General features: G+C 42.2%; 1 protein-coding gene and 2 long non-coding RNA genes across 8 annotated transcripts; 1 reads left to right on the plus strand and 2 right to left on the minus strand.

Moving 5' to 3' along the window:
* The first annotated feature begins 326 nt into the window (after nucleotides 1-326).
* Nucleotides 327-27,449, plus strand: ccdc9 (coiled-coil domain containing 9). 4 transcript variants are annotated; one of them, XM_019345083.2, is made up of 16 exons: nucleotides 327-452; nucleotides 1,009-1,061; nucleotides 1,968-2,072; nucleotides 3,136-3,270; nucleotides 6,232-6,651; nucleotides 7,438-7,521; nucleotides 7,997-8,161; nucleotides 8,275-8,456; nucleotides 9,312-9,370; nucleotides 9,947-9,991; nucleotides 12,328-12,448; nucleotides 12,767-12,914; nucleotides 13,152-13,686; nucleotides 14,843-15,007; nucleotides 17,437-17,592; nucleotides 24,041-27,449. In XM_019345083.2, exons 2-16 carry the CDS (start codon nucleotides 1,059-1,061, stop codon nucleotides 24,043-24,045), a joined length of 2,328 nt encoding a protein of 775 aa, XP_019200628.1. In that variant the 5' UTR covers nucleotides 327-452; nucleotides 1,009-1,058; the 3' UTR covers nucleotides 24,046-27,449. The 4 variants fall into 4 exon arrangements, with proteins under 4 accessions (XP_019200628.1, XP_019200629.1, XP_019200630.1 ...); XM_019345084.2 differs by having other exon boundaries at nucleotides 17,440-17,592; XM_019345085.2 differs by having other exon boundaries at nucleotides 8,000-8,161.
* LOC109194603 (uncharacterized) lies at nucleotides 10,706-13,160 on the minus strand. Its single transcript, XR_002056398.2, has 3 exons — nucleotides 12,967-13,160; nucleotides 12,310-12,442; nucleotides 10,706-11,502 (listed from the first exon to the last, which is right to left on the minus strand). It is a non-coding gene; the product is annotated as an uncharacterized LOC109194603 (long non-coding RNA).
* On the minus strand, nucleotides 13,517-15,358 carry LOC109194602 (uncharacterized). 3 transcript variants are annotated; one of them, XR_002056397.2, is made up of 4 exons: nucleotides 15,308-15,354; nucleotides 15,043-15,186; nucleotides 14,735-14,872; nucleotides 13,517-13,656 (listed from the first exon to the last, which is right to left on the minus strand). It is a non-coding gene; the product is annotated as an uncharacterized LOC109194602 (long non-coding RNA). The 3 variants fall into 3 exon arrangements; XR_003213809.1 differs by having other exon boundaries at nucleotides 15,043-15,122; nucleotides 15,308-15,322; XR_002056396.2 differs by lacking the exon at nucleotides 15,043-15,186 and having other exon boundaries at nucleotides 15,308-15,358.
* Nucleotides 27,450-27,726: the final 277 nt, after the last annotated feature.

Below are 27,726 nucleotides of genomic sequence, written 5' to 3' on the forward strand. Positions count from 1 at the left end.
CTTCAGAATATTAGGTGTGCTTAATTTCTCATGAAATAATAAATGGACAGGTGTCACAAATTAATTTTCAGTCAGTTGTCCAATTATCTTTAAGCCTCTAAAGTTGGAGGCTCTGTATAAAAAAATGTCTAGTTCCCAGACATTTTTTTTGTAAAGCCCGCTAATTTAAAGCTGGAAGTCTGTACTTCAGTCACATCCTGATGGTTTGGTTTAAAATCCACTGTGGTGGTGTGCAGAGACTTTTCCAGCGAAAATCTGCTGGGATCGTTTTGCGCCTTCAGAAAGTGCACTGTCTCTTTAAGAACCGGGAGGCGGGATTTATTTGGCAGGAAGTTAGCCGCTGCTAACAGGAAGTGGAATAATGAGGACGGACTGAGGCGCAGGAATTGGCGAACAGCAGCGAGTTCAAACATTGACCCTTATAGCCTTTGAAACACTTCCCTCTGAAACAGGTAACGTGAACGGACTGTAACTTTAGTGCGTGTAAACGTTCATCCAGGTGTTCTTCTGCACGTCGTCTCTGTGTTTGCGGTGGTCTGTTTCCACGTCTCGTGGGCTCCTCGCGGCTTTGTATCGGCTCAGACAGCTCAGACATGGCTCAGTGTGCTTACATTACCGAACAGCAGACCAGGGACAGACAAAAACACCAAAGCAGTTCTTTATTGCAGCTCAGGTGAGGCTAGATGTGCTAAAATAGCCTCAGGTATGTGTGCCGTGGTGCTGTTCCTCAGGTGACATATATACATCTTGTCTGCAGCTCTGAGACACTCACTGAAGCTTTTGAAATGGTTTTCATCATATACCTGGCTGTAAACTCACCTGTGATTACCTTCAATAGTGTAATCAATAGAGAGGAAGGGTGAAACAGCAGAAGGGAAAAGAGGGCGGTACCCAGTCACCACTCAATTTCTGTTACTGAATAAACTCACCTTACTCATGGTGTAGTATCTGTATAGTGGAGGTAAAGAAACGGTAGGAAGCTCCTCATCCTCTTCATCTTCTTTACAGGTGGAACAAGCAGCCAGCCACCAGTGTACGAAGAACAGCCGAAGGCAGCTATGGTGAGTAAAAACACTGCAGACAGTGTCTTGATGTTCTGTGTAGGTTACTTAAAACTTTCAGGAGGACCAAAGTCTGTCTAGAAGGAAGTTTAATCATCTCACACTCATCCTGGTAACAGTTTCAGGCTCGTATTTTGGAGAGTCATATCAATTTTTAGGGCTGTTCTTGGTTCCTAACATCCTATATTTAAATTAAATTCATCCCAAAAGTGCACAAAGTTGTTGCCTTCGGTCCTGAGACATGTTCCTTCTGTCTGTAGTTAAACTTGGACAGAGGGCGTTCATATTTGCGGCTCCCGCCTCCTGTAAAATTCACTTAATGTTTCCCTTTGCTTTGAACTATGCAGCCATGTACAGCCTCTGTTGATTGTACACCTGTCAGTCTATAGAGTCCATGAAGTGCTATGACACACAAGTGGCAGCAGATTACTGAATTCAAGCAGAAAGTCAGTCATAAAACTGAATGAAAAATGAGAATGGAAGAAAACCTCATGTAGAAAATAGAAAACCCGAAATGTTTAGCGTTACGACAGAAAGAATTCATGAGCATTAAAAACATACAGTTCAATAATAAAGTGGTAACATGAGACAGAAGGACAAAGACGAGACAAGTGTATAAAAGTATGTTCTGCTACTTCTACTGCCATCTTTATTCTTTGTTATATAATTCTCCCATTGATTTCAGTTTTGCGTTCTTTGAGCGCAATATCTTGCGCTCTTTCTCTCTCATTTAATATTTGTATATGTGTGTCTTATTTCTTTCTCCTCTGTAATAAAAGCAAAACAATTATTTAATTAAGCTGGGACAGCTGATGTATCTTCATTGTGCTTAGTTTAGCGCTGCACATTAAAGTAATACAGGCCAAACCGGTCTTGTCGCTTCTGCTTTCCTCCTCTTTGCTTCAGTCTTCAACGGTGGATCTCAAGACAAAGGAGGAGAAGGATGCAGAGCTGGACAAGCGAATTGAAGCTCTGAGGAAGAAGAATGAAGCTCTGATGAAGAGGTACCAGGTATGGAAAGATTTTACACACTAAATGTATCTTTAAAACTACCATCTTCATGTTGATAACTGTCATCACCGAAGAATGATGACATCCCCAGAATATCTCACAACACAACGATTCAGTTCTACATAACAGCAGCTTGTTTTACTACATTAGTCAAAGTTTATACTGCATACTCAAGACGAAAGCCAAGACAAATTAGGACTGTGGTTAAAAAATATTTCAACAACTTTTTTTTTTTTTTTTACAAGTTTGCTTAATGAACTCAAGTTTGAAATACCTTAAAATCTTAAGTGGCCTTTATAAACATTCAGTGGAGCCAATCATGCTGTGTGTGCACCAAAAGACCTGTTTTGAATCAGGAAACCCTGAATAACTGTTTTTTGTTTGTTTGTTTTTATTTGTTTTTAAACCATTTGTCTCTTCTGATTTCATTTATTCATGGCGAACTCCCTGCGTTTTCATCTTATTTGTCAGGATGTTGAGGCCAGCTGATGTTTCAGGATTTACTGCTACTCATTTCTATTTCTTAAGGAATTCTTCACTTCATGAAGCTGAATGAGCAACATGGTCTCGTCAAAAGATTTGGGAGTTAAATAGTTGTCATATGTTTTATTTCATTAGATTTGTAACCACTGAAATATGATGAGAAATGCTTAGAAAACCATATTGTTCTTTTCAGGTCTCAGATAAGATACCAGCACAGCTTCTCTTGAGCTTTACATGTACAGACTGAGAAATACAAAAAAAAAAAGTGTCTGAAGGATGAAACACAATATCATCAGTTCAGAGCGATTAAAATAATTTTCTTTTTAATTGGAAAATAGATATTCTTTTCCCGTAAACAAACAGTTTTTATTTTCCCCGATATTAGTAGCTGTCGTATTCCCTTTGCGCATTGCATTGTGGGAGAAAAGTGTCCATCAGCTGCACACAGATGGCTACTTCACTTAATCTTCTCACTTTTGTCGTATGAACACAGAACACACCCCAGACCTGTTTGTCTTTGGTGCATTTCTTATTAAGCATTGGTCTCACTGGGCTCCTGTATTTATTTATTTTTTAACAGGAAATAGAGGAAGATAAGAAGAAAGCAGAGCAGGAGGGCATTGCGGTGACGACACCTCGTAAGCCCCGCCCCCATGAGCCGAAGCAGGAGAAGGAAAACTTCACTGTCACAGTCGACCTTTCTAAAACAACAGGGGTGAGAAATCAAGTCGAACTGAACATCCTTTGTTTAGTGGCGCAGGTTCAGATTATGTTGTACTTCCATCACTATCAGACACATCTCTCATTTAATTTGTAAAGCACAGCATAAAACGACAGGGCCGACTAAAGTGCTGTACAGTCAAACCGTGTAAGAGATGAACGCGTCTGGTCTTCTGACTCGAGAGAATGTCACAGGCCTTGTGCGTGCAGCAGTTCAGACAGATAAAATGGAAAATAAAGGATTTTAAAATTAATCCGTAAACTGGAAGCCAGCAAAGAGAAGCGAGCTGCTCTCGCCCGCTCGCACCAGATAAAAATCAAAACAGAGTGTACTGGTGCAGATCTGGTGTCAGAACAGAAGGAAAGTGTGTTGTGGGCAGGTGCTAGACTCTAACTGGGCCACATATGTAGGAACTTCAGTCATCATTACACACAGCTATTTTTCTTTTTTATTGGATTTTCTGGAATTAAAAATGATTAAACATATATTTCACTTCTTTGACACAAAGTAGTGATGGAAGACGTTTACCTGTTTTTACAAATCATGGCAGGGATTCCTACTGAATACAAATCTGTAAAGGTAATTTTCCTCTAACACTCTTCTGCTGCCACTTTGCTTTCAAAGGCCTGAAGTACTAAGCCTAGGATGGCTGGAGAGAACAGTGAAGCAGCGGGCATAAAATTAGAGCACAGCACACACTAAAAATACCCAAAGTTACCCTGTGAGAGTTCATGAGATGAGTTTTGTCTTTAACGTGGTTATCCATTCATGCAGCTCTGCTGGACAAAAATGGGATTTTAAAAAAGCATGTCAGGTAATTGTCTGGAAACAGAGCTGAGGTGATTGTACCTGCTGTACTAACATAATGTTGTTAACGGCAGATGTTTGTGCAGAATGAACTTTAGCTAGCTTATTAAAGTAGCGATCATGCTGGAGAACTGTCTGTGTAATCGGTTTATCCAGCTCTTTCTGCTCAGTATGCAGATCATCTCTGTTTGTTAGATCTATCCTTTTCTCCTGCAGACAAACAGGATTTAAGCGTGCCTTGTGAACACAAATTAGACAAATTGGATACATTTGTCTGAAAAGGAGAAAAAACATGGATTGCATATAATGGATGGATGTGGCCATAGTGACATTGACTCAGATTTTTCTGAAGCCTGCATTTTGGCTGCCAGGATGTTGGGGGGTTTGTTGTTTGTTTGTTTTTTGCTTGTTTTTGAGCCAAAGGTTTCCTCCTTTGGGGTAAAAAGAGTGCAGTTCTAAATGATCAGCTAAGCTTGCCAAGCTGCACCTGTATATTGTACAGGTGCACCAGAAAAATGCCCAATAATTAGTAACAGAGTAACAATACTTGAATTGACCTCATGGACACATGGACGGGTGAACTATCCAGAGACTAGATTTCATACCGGGCTGTAAACATGTTTGCTTCTGCTGTAAAGGTGGTCATTTTAACGCAGGGACTCACTTTAGGGTGCAGCCTCAAGTGGTCAGTAGAGGAACTGCAGGGAAGTTAGGAAAAACCTGCATGTAATTTATGTAACTGGAACAATATGTCAAACCTTCTATAGAACAACATAATGATTCTTGTAGAGCTGCATTCATGGCCCATTGGTTAAAATCAGGGTTTTTTAACGCTCTGTTTTTGGTCACATCCAGTTCCTGAGGGAAATCCCCCCCCCCATTAGCCATTTAGTTTGCCACGTTTCTAATTAGTCTCCTGTGGGCTGAAGAAGCTGCCGGTAAGCAGATCCAGGGGAGATATAGGTGTAAGAGTGGAGTGAGCTCCTGCTGAGATCCAGATTGCCTCAGAAAAGACTACCGATCACTGCCGGCACCTAGATTTCAACCTGAAAAGGTTATAAGACAAAAAAAAAAAGGCCAGGAGAACAGCAGGGGGCTGACTGCTCCTCACGAGCGCCTGTCTGACTGGTTAAAGGGTTAATCTGGGCTCATTAGTCTGTTGGACCTTTTCTGAAGAGGCCTTTGAAAACCTGATGAACGACTGTGGCCTCTTTCTGTCTCATCACTCAGCCTCTCAGAGTTCATCATGTTGTAGCTCTTTGCATAATCCATAGCCCAGATTAGCCTTTGCTTCATGTGACATTCATTCATTAGATTGAGGAGATGGAGTTGAATTTGTAAGTGTAAGAGTTGAGCTGTTCCATTTCCTGAGTTGAAGACATTATTTGTTTTTTGAAGATGATGTGGTGTTATAATCTTCACCCTGTAAGTCCTTTTATTTCCTAAAAATTACGGCATGCTATTGCTTGCACTTTTTTTGAAATATTCTCGAAATATTAACATTTCTGACAATACTGAAAAAAGTAATTGCATAATGTAATGTATTATATTACGTATTACCATTATTACATTATTAATATTATGTAATAATGGTGTGTTTGCAGGCAGCAGCAATGAAGGTCATTCTCCTTCTTTTCCAATGAGCTGCTGTCAAGCTGTCTAATTTAAAGTGTGAATAAAATGTGGCTTTGTCTGACTTCTTATGAGCTCTACTGCTGATAAGTACCCTTTTTAACTCATTTAACTCAGATTTTTTTTGACAAAAATCTAAATGAAAAACTTCAATTTTACACCATAAATCAGACAAACGTTTATTTTCTTTTGCCATGTGCTGTAACTCTTCTGGCACCACAAAAATTCAAAATATATCCAAAACAGATTTTTCCCTCACTCGTCTGTTGGAAGTTAGATCTTATCATTTATTGGTAACCAAATATAACTTATAGGGGTGGCTTATATGGGTAACTAATATGATCTAAAAGTTGTTACTGATCCACATTATAACAGGCTAAAATGGACACTTAGGTGTTTTAATTAGTCAGAGACTCAGAAATAAAGATGGTGTTTTTAAACTACCACATATGTCATGTTGAGCAATCCCCTCAATGCTCCGTCCTCAATGAAAGTCTGTGTGTGTGCTGCTTACAGGAGAAGAGAGTTGTGAATGAATGGAGACCGGGAACTCCTCGCGGCCGGAAGACATCAGAGGAGAGCGACAGCCACAGAGGGCAGAGTGATGGCCGCAGCCCCCCCAGGAGGACCGGGTCTGGGCGAATGGGTCGGGGAGGTCAGAGAGGAGGAGGAGGAGGAGGAGGAGGTGGTGGTGGTGGTGGTGGTGGTGGTGGTAGTGGTGGTGGTGGAGGAGTAGGACAAGGAGTAGGAGGTGGCAGCGGGGGTCGCCAAGATAGGAGAGACCGGGAACCGAGAACACCCAGAGATGGAGAGCCTGGTGAACCAGGTGGCCATGGACGCAGAGGAGGAAGGAGAGGAGGAGGAGGAGGAAGAGGAGGAGGAGGAGGAGGAGGAGGAGGAGAAGGGACACCAGGAGGAATAGACAGGAAATCCAAGGTGGGTGAGGATGAACTGTCTGAGGGAGGTTTTCACACAGGATGTAGCTGCATGCTGCACGATGCAAGACACTGAAGATAATACATTTAGAGTGTGACTGTGTGGTATATGTGGTAGTGCGAATACTTAAAATCATGTATCAATATCAGTGAAGTCTCATGGGGCTTAATTTATTAACTGTTAAAGTCAATTCAGAGCTAGCTCTATGTGAGGTATGAGAATGTGTCACTTTTGTTGTCATATATTAACAAATTCATATTTGCGAAATAATAAACGAAAGCTGACTTGATGATCTATAAACCGAGCTAATCCTTATCCAGTTATGTGTCTTGTTTAAATCATAAATTCGAGTGTGCGACCTGTGAATGTTCAAAGCTTGTTCTGTTCTTGTGCGGTTTGAGAATGAACACGTTTTACCGCTTTAAGCACCGAATGTTGAGTTTCAGTATTAAACAGCAGCTGGGAGGATTTCAGTGAGAAGGGAAAAACATGATACAAAGAATTTACATGTGTGCGAAACATCTACAAATGTATTGCTGTAGCCACGTCACATGTTTTAACTTTGGTCCCAGCAGTTTTAATTTTTTAACATAAAAGTACTAAAACTGGGATTTTTGGAAAAATACTGCAGAAAAAACTTTAATCTGGCTCAAAATCTGCTGCAGTTACTTCCTGGTGGAGGACTTTGTAACATGGACGATGCAGTCATTTTCCAGTGTTGTTAAAACTGCTGTAACATTAACATCCTGTTCAATAATAACTCAAATGTCACAAACTTGCTGACAGGAATGGGAGGAGAAGAGACGACAGAACATTGAGAAGATGAATGAAGAAATGGAGAGGATAGCAGAGTATGAGAGAGGACAGCGGGTATGAAAGTCACTGTTTTTATCAGCTGCCATGTGTCGTAGCGGGTTTGATTTCCTGATATGGATATTACAGACAAGGCTCTGAAAGACGAAAACTATCAACATTATAATAATAATTTTTCTAACCACTCATTTTTATTGGAGATTAATTTACTTAATATAGCAGAGGTGATGTGTAAATGCATAAATTATTGTCCAGTGAGACGGCACAGATGGATTGTTATGACTGTACACACACCAGATGTGCTTTTTTTAATAAGTTGCCATGTTTTTTTTATTTATTTTTTATCCTCTTAAATTAGTATAACATAAGATTCCTATAAGATCAAGTGTTATGAAGCTAACTGTCTCTGCTTTGGTCTCACATTTAAATCGTGTGGTTCCTCTGCGCAGTTTTTTTCTGTTTTGTTTTGTTTTTTTTAAATCAGTTTTTTACTGATTCAGGCTGAACTGAACAGAGTCATTCCGTTTCACAGCAGGATGGAGACAAACCGACCCGTAACTTCCTGGATGACCCGAGACGTTCAGGTCCAGCCCCGGACACGGACCGCAAGGAGGGCAGCCGGAGACATGTACGAAACTGGGGGGGACTGGACTTTGACAATGTGAAGACAGGGTCTGAGCTGGAAAAAGAGTGGACCGTGAGTACTTCTTTAAAAATGGAGATCAGTGGTTCTGTTTTTGAGCCTTACCTTTGTCTTTATTTAAACTCCTGTGGTGGAATTATTTACTCTGATTTCTCTGTTCTCTGCAGAGCCGGAGACCTGGTCCCAAAGGCTCTATGGATATGACGATGTCTATGACCGGCCGGGAGAGAGCAGAGTACCTGCGCTGGAAGAAGGAGCGTGAGCAGATAGATGAGGAGAGATTAGCACGCCATCGTAACGCCACAGGCCAGTGGAGACGAGAGTGGGACGCGCAGAAGACGGACAACATGTAAGAGTCTTTGTCTTTTAAAAGTAAACTAAGATCCCATAATTCAAACTGCAGAACATAAAGATGCCAGGAAGTCTTAAGGCAGCCTCTGCACCTCCATTCATCCCTCTAGTCACTTTGGTAGAGCACTGAGGGGGCAGGAGCCCAAGCAGAGAAACTCAGACCTCCTCCTCCCCAGCCACCTCCTCCAGCTTATCACAGGCCTCTGCAGAGCTATGAGATAAAACTGTGGCAAAGAAATGGATCAAAAACTGTTCAGAGTCTGGGAGTCGGCACAGTATTGAAGTGGAAGATGCTAACAATCTCATGGAGAGGTGACCAGAAACCTGACAGTGACTTTGACGGAGCTTCAGAAGTCATCTGCAGAGTTTAGAGACTGAGCCGGAGGGACGATCATCTCAGCAGCGCTCCATCAATCAGCCCTTCACCGCAGAGCAGCTGGACAGCCTGCTTGGACTTTGTCAGATGGCATTGAAAAGAGATGCTTCTCAGTGGCAGGGGCGCAGTTCAAGGGAGAATAAATGCAGCAAAGTAGGACGGAGTGTAGTGAGCCGCAGCATTCATAAGGCTTCAGGACAACCTGTCCTTGGTTGGTCCTGCAAAAGTCCAGACTTAGAAACCCTCCATCTGTTGTGTGTCTGTGGTGAGAAATATTATTAAGTGTCTGAAATAGTGCAGCTTATGTTGGGTCTACTAAAGCTGTGCTACAGAACTTTAGTGACTTTACAAAGATGGAGGGGGAGGAAGAGGTGAGCACGATGGAAGCGTCTGCTGGGATAAAGATGGCGACAGACTGACGTGGCAGAGAGGACGCTAACGTTTGATGTTTGTGTAACCCTGTGGCTGTTTTCACAGGTTCAAAGAGGACCCATATGCGGCCACTGAGGGCATCCCATCGGAGGGCAGCAGGAGAGGCAAGTACACACAGACGCGCACACACACCCATCTCATGCTGTTGCACAACAGCTGGCAGCACAACACAGCAGCTGACCCTGGATCCACCTCCATGCCACGCCTTCGCTCGTCTGACACGATGTCACTCTGCTGTGTTGATGTATACACGTCAAACACCCCACTCTGTATGAGAGGCAACACAGTCGCCCTCCTGAGTAATTAACCTCGTTATGTAAATGCTCGCCGTGTTTCCCCGGAGTCCAGATCAAGCTCGGAGTTGAGCCGCGGTCGTTCCGTTCCGAGGAGTCCGGATTTTCTTTATTGTGCTAACTGACTTTGACCAACATACAAAGCTCAGTGCATGTTTATTTTATTTTTCAAAGGACTGAAGACTTTATTTGACTAGGCAGAGATTTTAATGGTCTTTACTCTGGCTTAGTAGCAAGATAAATGATGTTTACAGAGTTGCAGTGAGTGTTCATGTCAAAACCTTATTTCACAGAAAATGTTTTTAGTGTGTGTGTGTGTGTGTGTGTGTGTGTGTGTGTGTGGGTGGGGCAGATGTAGTGTAATGTGTTTGTGTGTCCTCTCTGCAGCGCGGGGGCATAACTCTCGTACAGAGCCTCGGGGCAGGGCCTCAGGTTAGACCACAGCATGGGCCTGAGTCTGAGTGTGTCTGTGTGAAGCAGCTGCACCCAAAACCAGCCTCACCCCTAACTCACATGCCCGACTCACCCTCATGATGACGCAGCCCTTAATGATGTTATAATGACAATCAGCTTAGTCCACTATTGATACCAGCGTTTAATTCCACTTTTTTTAGCTCATGTTAAGACCCGGGGCCTGTAACATTAATCTTTTTCTTATCAGGCTTCACTCCTTAAAGCTGACTGTAGTTACAGCTGCAGTATGCAGGGTCCAGTTATGTGAGCAGGTCGTTGAATACAGGCGTTCCTGCAGAAAGATCGAGGCTTAGGTGCCCAGTTTAAAGATTATAGGACTGTTTTAGTAGTATGTCATCGTTTAATGAACTTTAAGAAGCAATACAGTTGGATCTTAAGGATCTTTCTGTTATTGATTCACCAAGATTATTATTATTATTATTATTATTAAACTAAAGTCCCTCATACTGTCTGAAATGGAAAAGCACAGGATCCCCTTTGGGAATGTTGTTTTGCCAGAGAACTGATTGGTCAGTATGCAGTAGTTACCATGATCCACCTCCTTAACCTGGAGTTAAACCTGAAGTAAACATGCTTCATGTTACAGGCCCCAGAATTTCCAAACCAAAGGCAAACGGTCTTCATTCAAGGCACTGAAATTAGAAGAATTGTGTATAACTGTGAGAATTAAGCAACAGTAGTAGATGTTTTTAATTTTAAATGCAGGTTAATCTTGAGTCTTTGGAAATATCCAAATACTCTGAATCTGTCTCAATTTAACCTTCGGGGACTCTGATGTAAATTTTGACTGCTCTGATCTCTAAAATTAGACATTGTGACAGCTCGGAGAGGTTTGCCTTTGTGTGAGCAGCTCTAATCTTTCTGTGGCTGGAAACACTTCAGATGCTCCTGCCTGCACACACAGCAACCTCAAGATGTCCAGCAGTGTTTGTGGATGGTCCTCAGATTCTTTGTTGCCTTTGGCTGCATGCATGTCTTCACTGTGATTTATCCTTCAGTCCTCTTCAGTCTTGTTGCCTACATCCTTTGTCTCCTCACTGATCCCTTCTTTTCTTTTGTAGTTGTATCTGTCTCTTTCTGACCTTTTAATAACATCCTCTCCTCTCTCCCTGTTGAGTTCTTATCCTCCCTCGTCTGAGCTTTTGGTCTCTGATCTTCTCCTCGTGTCCTCTGCTCTTCTTCCCTCTGACTTTGACTCTTTTCCAAATTTTTTTTTTTCCCCCCATAAAGTCAGCCACATCCTTCAAAAAAAAAAAAAAAAAAGGGAACATGCGACCACCCCAAAGTCAGCTTTTTTTTTTTCCTGTTGTCTTTTAATGTGTGACACATGGAAAAATTTTGCCTTTAAATTGACTATGAAAGCGTCGGTGCCACTGAACATCACCATGTGTTAATGTGCCGCTGGCCAAAACAAGTTAAAGCATGTGGAAGGTCTTCTTTGATACTTGGTTGATCTTCTAACTGTGATTCTTTGTGTCAAAACCAGAATCATCAGATTGAGCATCAACATCATGGGACCAAAGTTGGTCATAAAAAAAAAAAAAAAAAAAAGGTTATAAAACAAACATTTTGGCTTCAGTTTGACACTGAAAACTCAGTGTGGATATCTCCTGAGACAAAATACTGGAAAAAATTTTTTACCTTTTTTTCCCCCCCTCCTTCATGTCTCCATTAGCTGGTCACCTAATCAATTAATCACTTTTCTCTTTCACTCAAATTTCCAGTTGTAACACTCTAAAGGAGTCCAAAATGAGGTGGCTTTAAAATTTGGATGTTCTCAGTTTTACTCGTAGTCATCCCTCTTCTCTACATCTTTAAAATATTTTCTCTCTCTCCTGATATGATTGATGGCTTTCTCAGAGCCATCAATCATAATACACATCTGGCCTTGTCCCAGAGCTCAGACGCACTCTGCAGGAGGCTGACACAGCGGGACAGCAGCTGTCAAGCAAGTTATGACATTAACTCGCAGACCGCAGCGGAGGCGGAGGAATCAGTGGAGGCAGTTTTTATTGAAATGTTTTATTTTTAACATTATTAGATGGACTTTTACATGCCTGGATACTTTCCATCAGACAGCCAGTGGCATAAAGACATGTTTATGACACAACATGTGCCCCCCTCTCCATCTTGAATTTTATTTCTTACTTAAACCCCCCCCCCCCACACACACACACCCACCCCCCTCCTGAGCAGTGATGATGAAACATCCATCACCTGCTTTCTGCTTTTTTAGATTAAACATCACAGCAGTAAATACTTTGATTTATACTCACCATCGATGTCTCCTTTAGATGACAGTAAGCGACCTCCGAAAGCGCCGACATTCGGCGACTTCCTGTCCCAGGGCAGGAGCCAGGGGCCGAGGGGCGACCGGAGCAGAGGGAGGGGCCGAGGACAGAAGCAGAGCTACAGGTAAAACTTTTCTCACTGTCAGCTGACAGATCCATTCATTTTATTTATTTTAACTTTTTAATGTAATTAATTCCTCATCAAAGCTGTTCTACAGTGAAGAAACTGAAATCTTAAACACTAAAATGACTTTTAAACTAGTTGTACTGTAGATACTTTCTAGAGACTGTCAGTGAATATTATTTTTTTTAACAAATGTTCCTCATTTTTCCTTTTTAATAAAAATTTTAACAGCTCTTGTTGAGAATTGCGATATTTTTCGGTGCATTTCTCACGCTGGTGCGATTTCCACTGAACCTTTTATTCTGAAACTTTTCACAGCATGCATGACAACCGCTGGGAGGGAGAGAAGGAAGAGGAGGAGAAGGAAAAGGAGGAGAAGGAAGAGGAGGACAAGACGAAGAAAGAAGAGAAGAGTAAAAAGAAAGATGAGGAAGAAGAGAAATCTAAACCTCCCACAGTACAGAAGGTAACGGGTTCATCTGGACTTCTATGAATAATAAAGTATCTGTCGTGCTGACCTTTACTCCAGAAAAATGGATCCTTTTTCTTTTTGTGAGGTGTGAATTTCTTTTAATTTCTGAAGTGGGACATGAGAACCGGTGCCTTAAATGCTCCTGCCACTCCAACCAAACAGCCCCAAATAAGGCATTTGTTGCAGGATTAAAAAAATTTAAAAAATAACTTTGTTTCCATCTTTCCTTAGGTGGAGGAGAAGAATGGAGAAGGGGAGGATGATGATGAATGGGAGGATGCCAGTGATGATGGGGAATATGAGGAGGTGAGCGACTCAGAGCAAAACTCAAAAGGCGACGAGAAGAAGGACATCGGAAAGGAGAAGCGAGCGAAGAGCAAAGAGTCCTCCCCAAAAACTCCCAAACCTCGTTCTCGTCAGACGTCAGCAGGAAGCCCCAAAGATCAACGGACTCCCAGGCCGAAGGTCCACATCCCACCCCCAGCGGCCGCTCAGGAGTCCCCAGAGGGAGGCAAACCCCTCAGCCCCTTCTCCCCACTGGACGGCCATCAGCCCGTGTCAGACTGGGCGGAGGAGATGGAGTTGCGGTCACCCAGAAGCAGCATGGGAGGCGAGAGCCCGCCGAAACCCTCCAGCGTTGATTCCAGCCCTCCACAGAAGAAGAAGGAGGAGGAGGAGCAGCAGCAGCAGGAGGAGGAAGAAGAGACCAAGAGCCAAGCTGCCAGCTCCAGTGAACCTGCCGAGTCACAGAGTGAGGAGCATGCAGGTAGAATAGTTACCCCACACTGAGACCATAACAGGGAATTATTGTAGCAATTTTCTGAAGCTGCTGCACATGTGCTATACCACTGTTAACATCAAATAATATCCCAGGTGGCTTAAACTCAATAGATCTGATAAATAACGTGGATTTATCAGTTAATAATGCAATAACATTTTCTGAAAACCATTTGTTAAAGTTAGCATTTGTGCAGGGCTATAAAGAGAAGAATCATTGATGCAATTTTACGTGCGTTAATGGGAAATCGCAGAGGAGCTGAAATGTAAGATGGGAAGGATGGAGAGCTGTGTTAGACCCTCATCACAGGAGAGAAACAGCACTCCTGAATGTAAAGCTTGCGGAGAGTTTTGCATGTCCAGGAGGAGGCCCGGGACACACTGGAGAGATCACATCTCTCGGCTAGTTTAGGAACGCCTCTGTGTCTCCTTCCTGGCCAGGAAGGAGGAGGCAGCCTCTGCTCGACTCGGATAAGTGGCAGAAAATGAAGCATTTTTACTGTGTTCACAGCAGAGCCATTGAGACACTTCAGTAAATGCAAATATTAACTAAGCGAGCTTAAACTGGGAGCTTGTAAAGCTTCAAATGCTGCAGAAGTGATTGACATTCTGTCTTTATTTCTTTGCTTCAGGCAACTTTAATGTTGTTCTGAAGGCTGAACTTTTACTTCTGTGTCAAGTTGGCGAACATTTCTCCCAGTAGGTCGGCAGAAGTGTCTCAACATAGGACTTTGGGACCATTTAAGCTCTCTGTTGTCCTACAGGAAGTCCTGCAGCATGTCTCCCTTCTGCACAGGGGTGATGCTGCTGCACCTGTGACCCGTAGTGCTCCGTGTTTCTCAGAGTCCTTTAGGGATGATTACATAACTTTTTGTTATTTATGGAAAAAAACAGCTCATTTGAAATAATTTTAACATTAAGGAAGGTCACTTTCAGGTTTTAATCTGTTAAATGGACAGCCTTCAGATTTTCCCTTTGTTTCTGTCAAAGATTCAGTCACTGAGGGGAAAATATTCACACCTCTCTCATTTTCTTACCTTGTCTCTTCTGATTTCTCTTTTTCTGCCTCCGCCCCAACTCCTCTCTGTTCTCCCTTTTGTTTCCTCCCCTCATCTTCACCTCTTCTCTCCATCCTCGGTGCTCAGCCGTTGATGTTTCGTCTCCTCCGGAAAAAGCTGAAATCCAGGAGATCCAGGTGATGGTGTCAGAACCTGATTCGGCTCCTAAAGACTCACCTACTGCGCTGCCATCTGACCCCGCCCCGTCTGAGGTGAAGGTGGACGAGGATACGCCTCCAGTCCCGTCACAAGGTAATAAAAAATTAACCCCTCAACATAAAACACACCAGGCTGTTTTCATCCACTGCAGCCTGAACTTTTCTAGGACTCGCCCAACAGACTTGTGTGAGAGTGTAATATCTGGATGCTGTTGTTTTGGAGGAAGGAAGGTTCAGGGTTTAAGCAGTCATCAGTCATTTGCAGGTTTTGTCCTTTTATTGGATAATGGGTAAAAGAAAGACACATGGACTGCTCTCTTTAAAAAGGACATAAAGTATGATTTAAGTCACTCAAAATAATACATGAACTCAGGAGACTCAAACAGAAACTCACCTCAGCTGCCGCCCCATGTGGGAGTGAAGAAAGAGTGAGGGGTAGGTGAGTGCAGTCCTTATATAACGAGTGACAGGTGAGTGCAATTAAGAGCAAGCACCACACCCAATCAAAGGTGAGGAAAAGAAACAAGGTGCATCTGGTGAAGTGAATGTGCTGAAAGGTGAGCCTTTACAGCAGCTGTATCAGGACGTTAGCTGGACTTTTAGGGCCTCCTACATGTTCCGTCCACACATCTGCTTCACCAAAACCACACAGAGCTTTTCCGATGATGCAAACGCGTGTGAGAAATGACAGCTATGGAAAATATTCCGACCTGATTCTCCTGAAAATGTCTAAAAGTCACATGTGGAGATTGTCTGCAGCCACATTTGTGACGCTTGTATCTTATTGACACTTATCAGTGTGCAGAAAACTCAAAGAACATCTGAGCCCGAGGTGCTACAAGAGTATTTGGAGATTTTCAACTATTAATTTTTTTAATTAAAGCTACAGTCGCACTAAGACAACAGTGGTTGGGGACAGTAGCATGAGCTCAATTATGTCAGTCGTGTCCAACAAACTTGTGATGTTGTTGCTTTTGAAAATCTGCAATTACATACAGTCCTTTTGTGATTAATGCAGCAACTAACTGATGAATTTTGCTGAAAATCCCAGACACTCAGGAAACTTGCAGTGATATTAAATATAACCTGAAAACAACCAGCTGGCAGAAAGTTGAGTCCTCTATTGCAGATGAGCCCAGAGTGACTCAGACTGAGGAGTTTGCAAACCTTCACCAGTCTGTATGAGAGTGACTGCAGCTGTCTGCAGACGGGTGTTCTCCTGCCAGCCGACCCGTGCAGTCACCTTTTGATTGAAGCTGGTCACCCAGAGGTTGAGGATGTTGCATCCTCAACCTCAGAATTGGTTCAGTGCATCAACCAGGCTACAGTTTTTTCCAGGCACATAAAAGTTGCAGTCTTATTTTTACTCTAGTGTGACTGAGACAAAAACAAAGATGTGCACATATTAAAATGACTGGTTATTTCCGCTGCTTTAATTTATCCTAAATGAAGAACCAGAACATTAGAACCAGATTTATTATAGTTTGTTTTTTCATTAATCTTTCATTAGTATTTACCTTTGTAATTTTCAGAGTGGATTTTCACATTTAAATTAAGATTTTGTTGTTTCAAAATGTTTTTGAGGTTTATTTTTTATAAGTTTCTAGGATAATATAGAGCGTCAGGAAAGACGAAGTCAATTATTAATAGTTCAGTCGCAGTAACGTAGATGTCTCAGTCTTAATAAATATCAAAAGAATATCCTTCACATGCTGGGTGTATTGGTTTATTTTATTTAGTTAATACAACATATAATTTCAGTCATTTTACATGTCTTCTCTAAATCTTAGTTTCTGTTACATTTAACTAAAAAATACTTTCTTTAGAGAGTAGAAACATTACACGCTGACAGTCCTGTGGTGTAGTGAGGATCAGCAAACCACATCCCAGCAGCAGCAGCTCTAATCCAGCTGCATCAGGAGGATTAATCCAGGTGCTTCTAATCTCCCGCTTGAACTAACCCGGCATCTGAAATCCTCCCGCGTCACTTTGCAGTTCAGCTCATTTTGAGCTAAATTTTAACTGATGTTAATCTCGATTCAAGTAACGCCTCCAAAAACTGCAGAATTTTTAGCTTGTCACCCAACAACAGCTGATTAGATGCACGCTGGATCCTGCAGTTTATTTATCTCTAATTGCAAAACTAAATATAATGAGACTGATGAGGCTGTAAGGATTTTAAAGGCTGAGTCGAGAGCACTACAGGACAGGATTTTTACTTCATCACAGCTGCAGTTATTTTATCTTTCTTGTGACAATAAAATGGAGGAATTAATGTTGTGGATGCAATGAAAGTATAGGAAACAGGAAACTGCACATATCAAAGGAGTGGAGGAGAAATATTCTCCTTGTATTTTTCCTAATATAGCACCACGCTGAATGACGCTGTGTTGCTTTGCAGTGGAAATGAGTGTTTGGGTTTTTTTCTGCACTTGAACATCTTTATTTCCCTCCAGATTGCCTTTGAACATAAGCTTTTATTTCATTCTGAATCGAGCGTTGTTGCCTTTTTCTCTCTGACAGCAGACAAACCCGACTCCCCGCCCGCCCCCTCCGTCCTGGAAGCTGAACCAAGCTCGCCTGAACCTTCAGCAGAAAAAGAAGATGACGCACCGCCTGCCGAGAGCGACGCTGCTCCGACAGCAGGAACAGAGCAGTCCTCAGAGCAGCCGTCCTCAGGTGCGGTCCTTATCACTGACTTTGAGACGGTGGCTTACTGTAAGAAATCCCCTGCGCACCTCTAACGCCTCCTCACGCTGTGCTCCTGCTTTTTTTTTTTTTTTTTTTTTTTCTTTGCTTTTTTGTGATTGTGCTGGTTTTCATTTCCCTCATGGTGTGGCTCTCTCACTCTTTTTGTCTTCGTTCCCTTATAAATAAATCATGACGGGAGCTGTTTGGTGGCCTGACAAACCCAAAGATAGCTTTACATGCTGCTTTTTAAAAAATCTGACCTGCAATTCTACCGCCTCCTTCAACTGATCAGGACCCACTTCCTGTTTTGAAACTCCTCCCGGCTGTCTTCCTGCTCCTCCTCTGATGGACTGAAACTTTTAACTCCACCTCCTTTGTTGGATGTACTCCCCGTGTGCTGTTCCTCCTCCTCTTCCTGTTCTTCCCCAGCATGTAAAACCTTTTGTTTTCATTGTTTTTATGGCTGTAATGAAATTGCTGCTGCTTGATGCACTGCCTGCATTACCAAACCTTTTACTCTGTCTCCTCCTCCTCTTATTTTTTTGTGCTGATGTGAGTGTGTTAATCAGATGATATGATCAGAGTGCATTTGCTGTCTTGCCTGTTTTGCACTCATGGCATCTGTGGAACCAGATCATTTCAGTTAAAAACACATTTTATAAGCAATCTAAGTCAAAACATTCAAACTCATAAGTATCCGTTAACGTGCTGCTCTACCCATCAAGGATCTCAGGAGGGAAATCTGCATAATTCAGGCCTGAGGCGCTGAGTTGTTGGTGAACGCTGTGAACAAATCTGGACTTTAGATGGTACACACACTGAGAAGTTGGTGTCTCAGCCAACATGGAGGACGTCTTGTATGTGAGCAGAGCCAAATGAGCTCCATTAAACTCTTTGAGGGTCTTCTTTCTGCTCTGTGGATGGTTAGTTTTTAGCGTAATAGCTTCGTCTGATCAGGTTTGCTCCGCGGTTTTATTTTAGAGTAAAATTTTGTGATAATTATTAGATTCATTATGTGCAAACATGCAGCTAAGTCGTGCATGCTTTGACTTTTTATCTGGTGCCTCTGAGAGAGGTCCACGTTTAATTAGTTAAATAGCTTCCACTTGTCATATACCATCAGGTCAGGGTTTTATCTTGATTCTTGCGGTACTGTAGGCTCTGTGCTGATGCTCATTTGTCTACAACTACACATTTGTTTCTTAAGCGAGCTCCAAGGGTCTATCTCTGTAAATAGGCAAGGGGCAAGAGTTTTGTACCTTTCTGGTTTCCGTATATAATCCGTTTGTACTATGTTGGACAATAATGTTTAAGCAGCCTTTGGTGACGTGCAGACAAACGTTCAGATATATATAATTTTATGTATTTGCATTTGTAAACAATGCTGAAATCTTGATATTTGCTTCAAAACTCGTGGAAAGTGGTGTTTTTAAAATGCACGGAGGATGAAGAAAACAGTGGGTGCATAGACAACTGAGCAGTGATATTATAAACCACAGACATGATACTTAAATCTGAGATGTCAGCAAAAGCAAAGATGATGATGTAAGAGGGGAAAAGTGGGGTAAAAAGTTTTTAAACCTTATTTTAGGGCAAAGTCATCGAACGTTTTAACCAGTTTCTATCTGATTGGTCAGGTGATTCTATACATGTGCTTTTGTTTTATTTTTTTAAGTCCAAGTGACCACTGGAGTTAAAGTTAGATTAGATATTGCTCTGAAATTAAAGTCCCTGAAGGCGTTTTAAGGCATTTTAATTTTGAAATGAATAAACAGCCACTTTTGTATTCATTTACTTTTTAAAACATCTGCATAAGCCCAGAATTTCACAATCCGTGCATCCATACAACAAAGTTCCCCTCAGCCTTACTTATAATTTGTGTTTGGTCCTAATTAATCTCCATGAATATACATGAGACAAGCTCAGAGAGTATTCTGCTGATGGGTCATGTTTGAGATGGCATTTTCTGGATGCACAGAGTAAATACTCCCAGTCTGGGATCCAATCAGCTATTTTCTGATGCTAATAAAACCTGATTAAAAAGCTGTTGTTATTAGTTTTTCTTTTTAATAATCTGCATCCATAAACCCTGCCCCGAGTACAGAAATGGAAGTCTTTCCCCAGATATCAGCTGGCTGCACTGGAAGCCCAGAAAAATTGGCCACTAACTCCAGAGGCCCGATCATCGGAGTATCTGGGTTCTCAGATTATATCCTAATGACCACATGCTTAGCCTGCCTAATCTGCCCAACACAGATTGGAAACTCAAAATATAAGCAGCTCCTAGTCTTGGTGAAGATTATGGAGAGTCCGGTGTGACTCTGGCTTTGAGCTCTGATGGTTCCTTTTGCCATGAATGTGCTGAGCGCCTGCTTCACAACTGGTTTCTGTTTATGTTGCTCATCTCTGTTTAAACCAGCGGTTCTCAGCCTGTGAGGCCGACCTTTAATTTACTAAAACTGAATCGTGGATCTCTTTTTGTTGTTCTGGTGCTGGACGTTGAGGAAAAAAGAGAACAACTGGTTTAAACTTGTTTTTTTGTCTGTGTCTCTGAACAACACTGTGCTCCTTTATGCTCCTTTTCTTCATTCGTTGTGACACGTGTCATTACTGCTGGGGTTTATGGGAGTACTGAACTATAAGGCCAACCAGCCCTTATATAGGTGATAGATATATTACCACTTGTGATTATTTGGATCCAAAGCACTTCATGGTGCCGTGAGTCATGCACCGATGGAGTCACTCACCGTGGTGTGAATCGATGTTTTTCACATTTCCGCCCGTTCGTCTGTTTTTCTGCACACTGTGGTTTAAAAGAGAGCTAAGTGGATAAACCACAGGCTGGACGAAGTCCAGTCATTAGCACTCTCCCTGTACCCATTTATCATGTGACTGGGGTGTTATCACTTTGGCAAATGGCAAAGCTTTAAATAATAAATATTTCCTTTTCTCTGGAACTGTCATAATATGGAAACAGAGATTGAAGTCAGCGTGAGTTGGGCTTAAATTCAGATGGCATGATAAAAGCTAGAAAGGCGATCTGTGGGCGTGGGGTTAATCTCATAAAGTAAAACCAGAGGAGAACCAAATAAAATGGTGCAAACTGAAGGAGGCCTGTTATGCTTCTCCTGTCGCATATATCCTGATAGGATGTGGGACGTTAATCTTAAAAATGGCCAAAGTTTCAAAAATTGAGTTGCTTTTTTTTTGGTAAGAAAGTATATGATCATGCTAGTCACAGAAGCTCCACCCATTTTTCTTAAAGGTGGTAGAAGCTAAAACAGGGTCTTATAAATACAGATGAATTAAAGTGTGAGTAATACTAAGCTTCTTTTTTAAAGTCCAGAAATAAACATGGAGCTGGAAATGAGGAGAATAGTTCCACCTGACGGAACCAAGATACCAAGGCTTTAAAATCATAATAATAATAATAATAATAATATGTGAGCACACATATTCAACAACATTTTAATTAATCTACTCTTAAGGTATAAGTTAGGTTGTTGCTGCAAAGGATGATTAAAAACAGCAGCCATAAAAAAAACAAAGGTGAACGGAGGTTGTTTGGACTTTTGCTGGAGCAAATTTTGACTTTTATTCTTTTATTGTCATAATTTTCTTTTTTTTTTTTAGTGAAGATTTGTTGCTTTTCTCTGTCGTTTAATAAGAATAAACCATACATTTTTGGCATTTGGCACAATTTTGACATTTGTATTTGAATTCCTCCATTCGTTTACAATTGAATCGAAATGATTAACACAGAAGATTAGTCGATAACAGCTGCTTGTGCGTTATCTTTATCCAATTAGATCTGGGCTGTTTAAAAACAGACTTTTTTGTTAAATCCAGTTAAATTTTTACCATTTGGACAGAGTACAGCAGTTTTAAAGGATCGCTGCTTTCCTTCTGTTCTGATATAAAAATCCACAGTAGCTGCATTTACACCTCTGATGACTCATTCATGATAAACGGCACAAGTCAGATGAGCTCATGTGGGCTTTGTGTGTCGGTGGTAGTGTGTGTGTGTGTGTGTGTTGGCGTCAGGGTGGAGATCAGGAAACCAGGGAAATTAGAGGCACAATTAAGCTTTTAAAGGCTTTTCAGAGGAAATGAGCTACAGCCTGCTGGACAGATGATAGGGCTGATACAGTGGAGTCCGTTTGAAGTCTGATTGAATTAAATCGTGTGATGTTTCTGAGGCTCCAGTGTGGAGAGGCTGAATTGTGTGAATCACTCAAGTATTGGCAAACATCAACATTAAAACGCAAAGATATTGTTATAGCAGTGTTTGCAGAAAGTGCTCAGCAAATAGTGGAGAGAGGTGGCTGTACGGTTTTAAAGAGAAGCTCATGACTCTCTACCAACGCCACTAAAAACCACGTTGAGCATTCTTGTTCTATTTATTAATATGGAGCTACCAGTAGGTAGAATTAGCTTAACAAGTCATGGAAACAACATTAAGACACGGGCTGTTTTGCACTCTTGGTAATGTTTATGGATTGTTGGAAAGAGTCACATGGCTGAGTGAAACCTCCCGTCTTCTAAGATTCTCGAATCCTTTAAAACCTTTTTATCTATTAATGTTATTAAAAGGTAAAACAGTCTAATGTCATGATGTTTTAAAATTCTCAACCAAATGTGAAGAAACAACCTCATTAGGGAATGGAGAGAAATATCAGAAGTTAAACCACGGATGAGAAGTAAACAGGAATACCAGGAGTGCTACTGCATCCCTCAAACCACGCTGCTCATGAGAGGGAACTATAGCAGAAATAAATATTGCGTCTTTAGCTCGTGGATACTTTAGCCCCTTTTCCATTAGTACCTACTCGGGTCGGGTCGACTGGTTTTCCATTGCAATTGAGTACCTCCTAATGTGCTTGGCCATTGTCATAGCAACACGTCAGAGCGTCCCACAACGTAATTAATATGTGACGCGAATGCTACAACAATGGTGAACGTCCAGGCAAGAATATACCTGCTGCTCAGTCTGTGGCTTTTCATCAGACTCGGGGACCACGGCGTTGTTTTTTGTAGCCGTTTCCCCTCATTGCCCGGTTTCAAAAATGGCGGTTTTGATTTTCGTGAACAAGACGCTTTAATGACTCATTGAGTGATGCTGCTGACCAGCCAATCACTGGCATGCAGTCTGATGACATCACATTTTAGTACCTGCTCGGATCGTTTGAAACCCGGGCGAGTAGGTACTAAAAAATACCTGGTACCAGGTAATATGACCTAATGGAAAACCCTGAAAACCGTGGTGAACCATGGCGAGTCGTGCTGAGTAGGTACTAATGGAAAAGGGGCTTGTGTGGTTCAAAATTTGTGTTAGATGATATTTGTTGATATGTTTAAAACTAGTTTTCATTTTTCCATTGTGACCACAACTTTATTGACATCTGCAGTATCGGAGGGTGGTGCAGGAGTGTGGCGAGGTGTGTGGTGGGTGTAACAGGTGGGTGATCATCCTCTCCGAGCCCCTGTTTGTTTGCAATGGCGATGGACAGGCTGACAGTTTAGGACAGATAGGAGTCATGACTTTATGATCGTAGTGACAGTGGGGAGCAGGTGGTGGTATGCACAGGAGAGAAGAGGAATAAAGGTCAGAGGCAGGACAGAATAAATGTGTGCGAATAAGAGCAAGACGATGCAACGAGGAGAACACGTAGTGAAGGTAGATGAGTTTAAATACCTGTGGTCAATCATACAAAGCACAGGAGAGGTGAAACAGAGTGCTGGCGGGTGGAGATGCTTTAGACATGTGCAGAGGACGGATAGGAGCTGCCAGGCTGGAGGAAGAGCTCAGAGAAGAATAATGGCTGTAGTAAAGGAGGTGATGCCGAGGGTTGGTGTGACAGAGGATGCTAGAGAGCGATGATCTGCTGTGATGACCCTGAAAGACAGGAATGAGAAACGAGGAGGAAAAAAGAGGTTTTACCGACTGTGTGTCTGTGTGGTGACATCATTTCCTGAGTGGTTGTTCCTCCATGGCATCAGCTGGAAGCAACATGAAAAATGAACTCGCTCGATATTAAAATGTATTAAACTGCCTCTCAGATTTAATTACTCATTAACTAAAAGCTCCGGGACGCCATTCCGGATCTTTCCAGCCTACTTTAACCCCTTCCCTTATCTTTCCATCTTAGTGGGAAAGTGCCACGCCGGGGACGTGAAATCAAACCGCTGTTTGTGACTCAGGGATCAGGATGTGTTCTGATCTGCTCTGTGAGGCTTTCTGCAGCTGCGCGAGTTCATATTGATCACCAGCTTCTGTGCATGTGATAATTTCTCCCATTGAGCCACAGAGTGGCTGAATACGCTCGGTGATGGCTGCAAATGTTCAGCCTTTATGGTAGTCTGAAGTGCTTTGGGTAAAAGGCACATTCTCTAGGCCACACACTTTTAAACGTCCTCCTTTTGTTTGTATCAACAGACTGAAGCTGCAGCACGTCTGAGGATGGATGGAGGAGGAGGAGGAGATGGATGCATCACACTACTCATCCGTGACCACTGCATATCTAAATTTGTTTTAAAAAACAGGAAAAAAATGACTTCATCCATGATAAGGAGGTGGAGGAGGAGGAAGTGTGCATCGCCTCCACGGACCAACCTCTTCTTAGTGCTCTGAGCTGTGATCAAACACCCCCTCCCTTTGCTTCACCTCCCCTCTCTCTGTAGTACTGAGACATCAAACGTAAAATGTCCATCAGTGTCTTGGTTTAAAAATGGCGACTTCTCTCTACAGACTCGTTTTCTCTGCTCTGAGAGAACATCTGTGTTCATGTGTATGAATGTTAGCACAGGAGGTGATTTAAGACATGCTAAAGGGGGAAAAAGTCACTCTAACACTGCCCCGAGAGCCTCACAGAGGTCGTTTCTGCCTCAGAGATTCTGCTGAAGTTACAGATGGTAACGTGGATTACTTCACTGCCTGGATTACTTCAATGCTTCACTGCATCCTTTTTGTCCCGCAGGCTCTCATCCCCATTGATCACCCCTTAACGAAGAAGCCGGCTGCTGAGCCCAGCCTGTATAAGGTCGATGTGGTCTCTCCTCTCAGGACCAGGAACCTGAATTTCTCCACGGGAAAAAGACAATCATTAACCTCCAACTTCCTCAGTGATTGATTGATTGGCTAATAAGATGAGTGAATCCAATCGTCCGCAGAATGGGGCGATCGCCGTCCTGTTCTAACACAGTTACAGGAAGCAAGAAAATGGTGATTGACACAAATATTGACCACGCTTAAACTGATATCCTGTAAGAGGATCTCAGCCACATTAATCAATGAAAAACAAATCTGCCTTTTCCTCAATTATATTTTCTTGATGCTGTTGAAATGAAAAGGCAGGACTACAGCTGCCAGACCCAGTTAATGTTGAGCTTTAAGCAGAGGTGACAGGTGTTTGCTAAGCTCGCTTCTTTCCGATCACAGTTTCCGTCTTTTCCATCACGGCGATTCTAGCTTTTCCGATCTGTCCCAAAACGTCACGCTGCAGTTTCACCGCTTCATTTTTTAAGGTGGCGGCACAGATGACGCAGATTTAATGAAATTTTAATTGATCATGTGATTCAAATTCAGCTCAGATTCAAACTCGGCTCTATCATTTAATTTTTCCATCGGCTCATTTTGTGTCGAACGAGATCGAACATAATAATATCATATAATGAATTGTTGTTTGTAGTAGATGGTGGCAGTAAAACAGCGCCCTTTTTACTTAATGTTTTAAATAATGTTGGCGTTTTCCATCCATAAGTCTATTTTCTGACGCTTATCCAGGTTCGGGTCACAGAGGCAACAGACTGAGTAAAGAACCCCAGACTTTTCTCACCCCGACCATCTTTTCCAGCTCATCCATGGTGACACAGTCGTTCCCAAGCCAGCCAGGAGATTTTATCAAGTTTTTATCACTAAATATGAATTTTAATCAACATTTAAACAAAAATGTGTTGTTGGAACTGCACAGACTCACTGTGCAACAACATAAGTGGTATCTTTGAATTATTTGGGAAGACACTTTTCATAAAGATTAATTTATTATGTGGATACCTTTTTGATCAAATCTGAAAACACAAAAATTTCACTTCAGAATTCTGTGAAAATCACATTTTTGTGACATTTTTATCCTAAAGCTGAAATTTGTTTGTCCTCAGAGGCAGCAGACATCAGCAGTCTCTCTTCAGTCGTGTCACTATGTTGAGCGTAACACTGATCTGAGTTACAAAGAGATTCACATATTCAAAACACAGGAATCCACCGGCTGTATAGTTGCGGTGTTGCTGCAGGCGTAAAGCAGAGGGGTGTTTAAAAGGCACAGCATCGAGCCGCCACGTCTTCATCTGCATAAAGTGGAAGTTTAGGGTTCTTTGTGCAAATCAGGAGCGTTCACTCCAACACGAGGTCTCTGGGAAGTCGTGGAAAATTGTGAAATTAACCCCTGTGAGTCTGTAATGAAGACTGATTCAGCAGGCATCATTCTCCCTGCACTGGGTGCAGACGACTCGCGGTCTTGATTTTGGTTTTAAATCCAGGACTGTGGGAGAAAACCCACGCGAGGTGTTCACCCCACGCGAGGTGTTCATCTCTTTTCTCTTTATCGTTCCATTGAAAGGCCGTCTGTGAGTTTAAATATCAGGAGGTAAGGCGTGCAGTAGAGGGTTAAAGGACAAACTCCCAACAAGACCTCAAACCTCAGTTTGACCCATTTCTGGACTCGTCAGCAAGCTGCAGCATGTTTTAAGTGTCCAGATTAAAATCAGTGAAACTGAGGTTTGTCCGCGTGTTCCCCACGTTTCGTTCCTTTTTTTAGTTTTTGGTCTTCAGGACTGGAACGCCACCACAAACGAACCCTTCCTGTAAATGTTAATCAGCTGCTGCTCACCTGCTTTACCTGAAAGAATCATGTGACCTACTCGGGTCTTCTCTTAATTTCAAATCTATCAAAATCAGTTATGTACTCAGAAAAAAAATCACTCCAGTTGATGATTTGATTATGTCATTCTCTCTGATATTGCATTACATTTAGGCGACTACACTTTGCCCGGCCCTCTTAGGACTCGCTGCCTCCAATGTATGAAGTTTGTTTTGTTTTTTGGGATTAAATGCAAATGTTTTAAACAGTCGTTTGTAAATGAAACTGTCTCCCTCTTTTTGTTCTGATGGTTTATTTTGGAGTGAATCTGCTCTCTCATACCTCAGCGGGCCAAGGGCTTCAGAGTGAGTTTGTTTTCTCAGCTCGCATCAGCCGGAGCGTTGAACCTGTGGCGTTTAAACACACGTGGATGAGTGGGGATGCTTTAATGTTTTATGTATTCTGTATCCGAGGAATAAAAGTGATGCCTCTGGGTTGAAAGAAAACTGCAGTATGTACAGTTTTATAAAAGGAATTGTTCCAGCATTGAATGTCTGTGCAAAATGCAGCCTGTGATCCCTGAAGTTTCCTCGTCTTCCTCTTCTCTGCGGTTTGAGCAGGTCGTGGTTGTGTGTGTTAGTCCGGTCTCCATCACAGTCCAGTTCCTTTATCGGCTGTTCAGATTCATATTGCTGCATCTTAGCACGCATGTTTAGGTGAAGCCAGTTTGAGTGGTTCACCTCCTGAGCCCAGCAGGCAGCGGATATCTAATCACGTTTTACTGTCCAGCGTTCTCGGTCTTCGCCCACCTGCTGATTCTCTTGCAGCAGCCTGTGCAGCAGGGGCGTCTCCGGGCAGGTTTTCTCCTTCTCCGGGACGACTGACAGGAAATCAAAATAATCAGAGACGCTGTAGGGAACTAATGGAGAGTAAGCTCTGTGTTCCTCGGCTCAGGATCTGCTTTGTCAGAGGAGGTGATTGCCTCTTCCATCCAAGATCTGTCTGAGTGTGACTCTGAGGGCAAGTTTCACCTCATTTTTCTGAATCCCAAGTTCATCAAGCTTCTCTGAAAACACAAATGTAGAAGGCATACAAAGAGATGTAGCTTCTGTTTTTTCTAATGTTATGAAAGACCTTGATGAGAAATGTCCACATCAGAGAGGGAAGGAGCATCTAGACGCTTGTACAGCTTTTAAAAATGTGTTCCTCAATGAAATGAAAAGCAAACTGTTGCTTTATCTGTTTGTGTTTTATTCATTCAGTCAAT

The sequence above is a fragment of the Oreochromis niloticus genome, linkage group LG14 (genome assembly GCF_001858045.2).
Source record: "Oreochromis niloticus isolate F11D_XX linkage group LG14, O_niloticus_UMD_NMBU, whole genome shotgun sequence".
Taxonomy (NCBI): Eukaryota; Metazoa; Chordata; class Actinopteri; order Cichliformes; family Cichlidae; genus Oreochromis; species Oreochromis niloticus.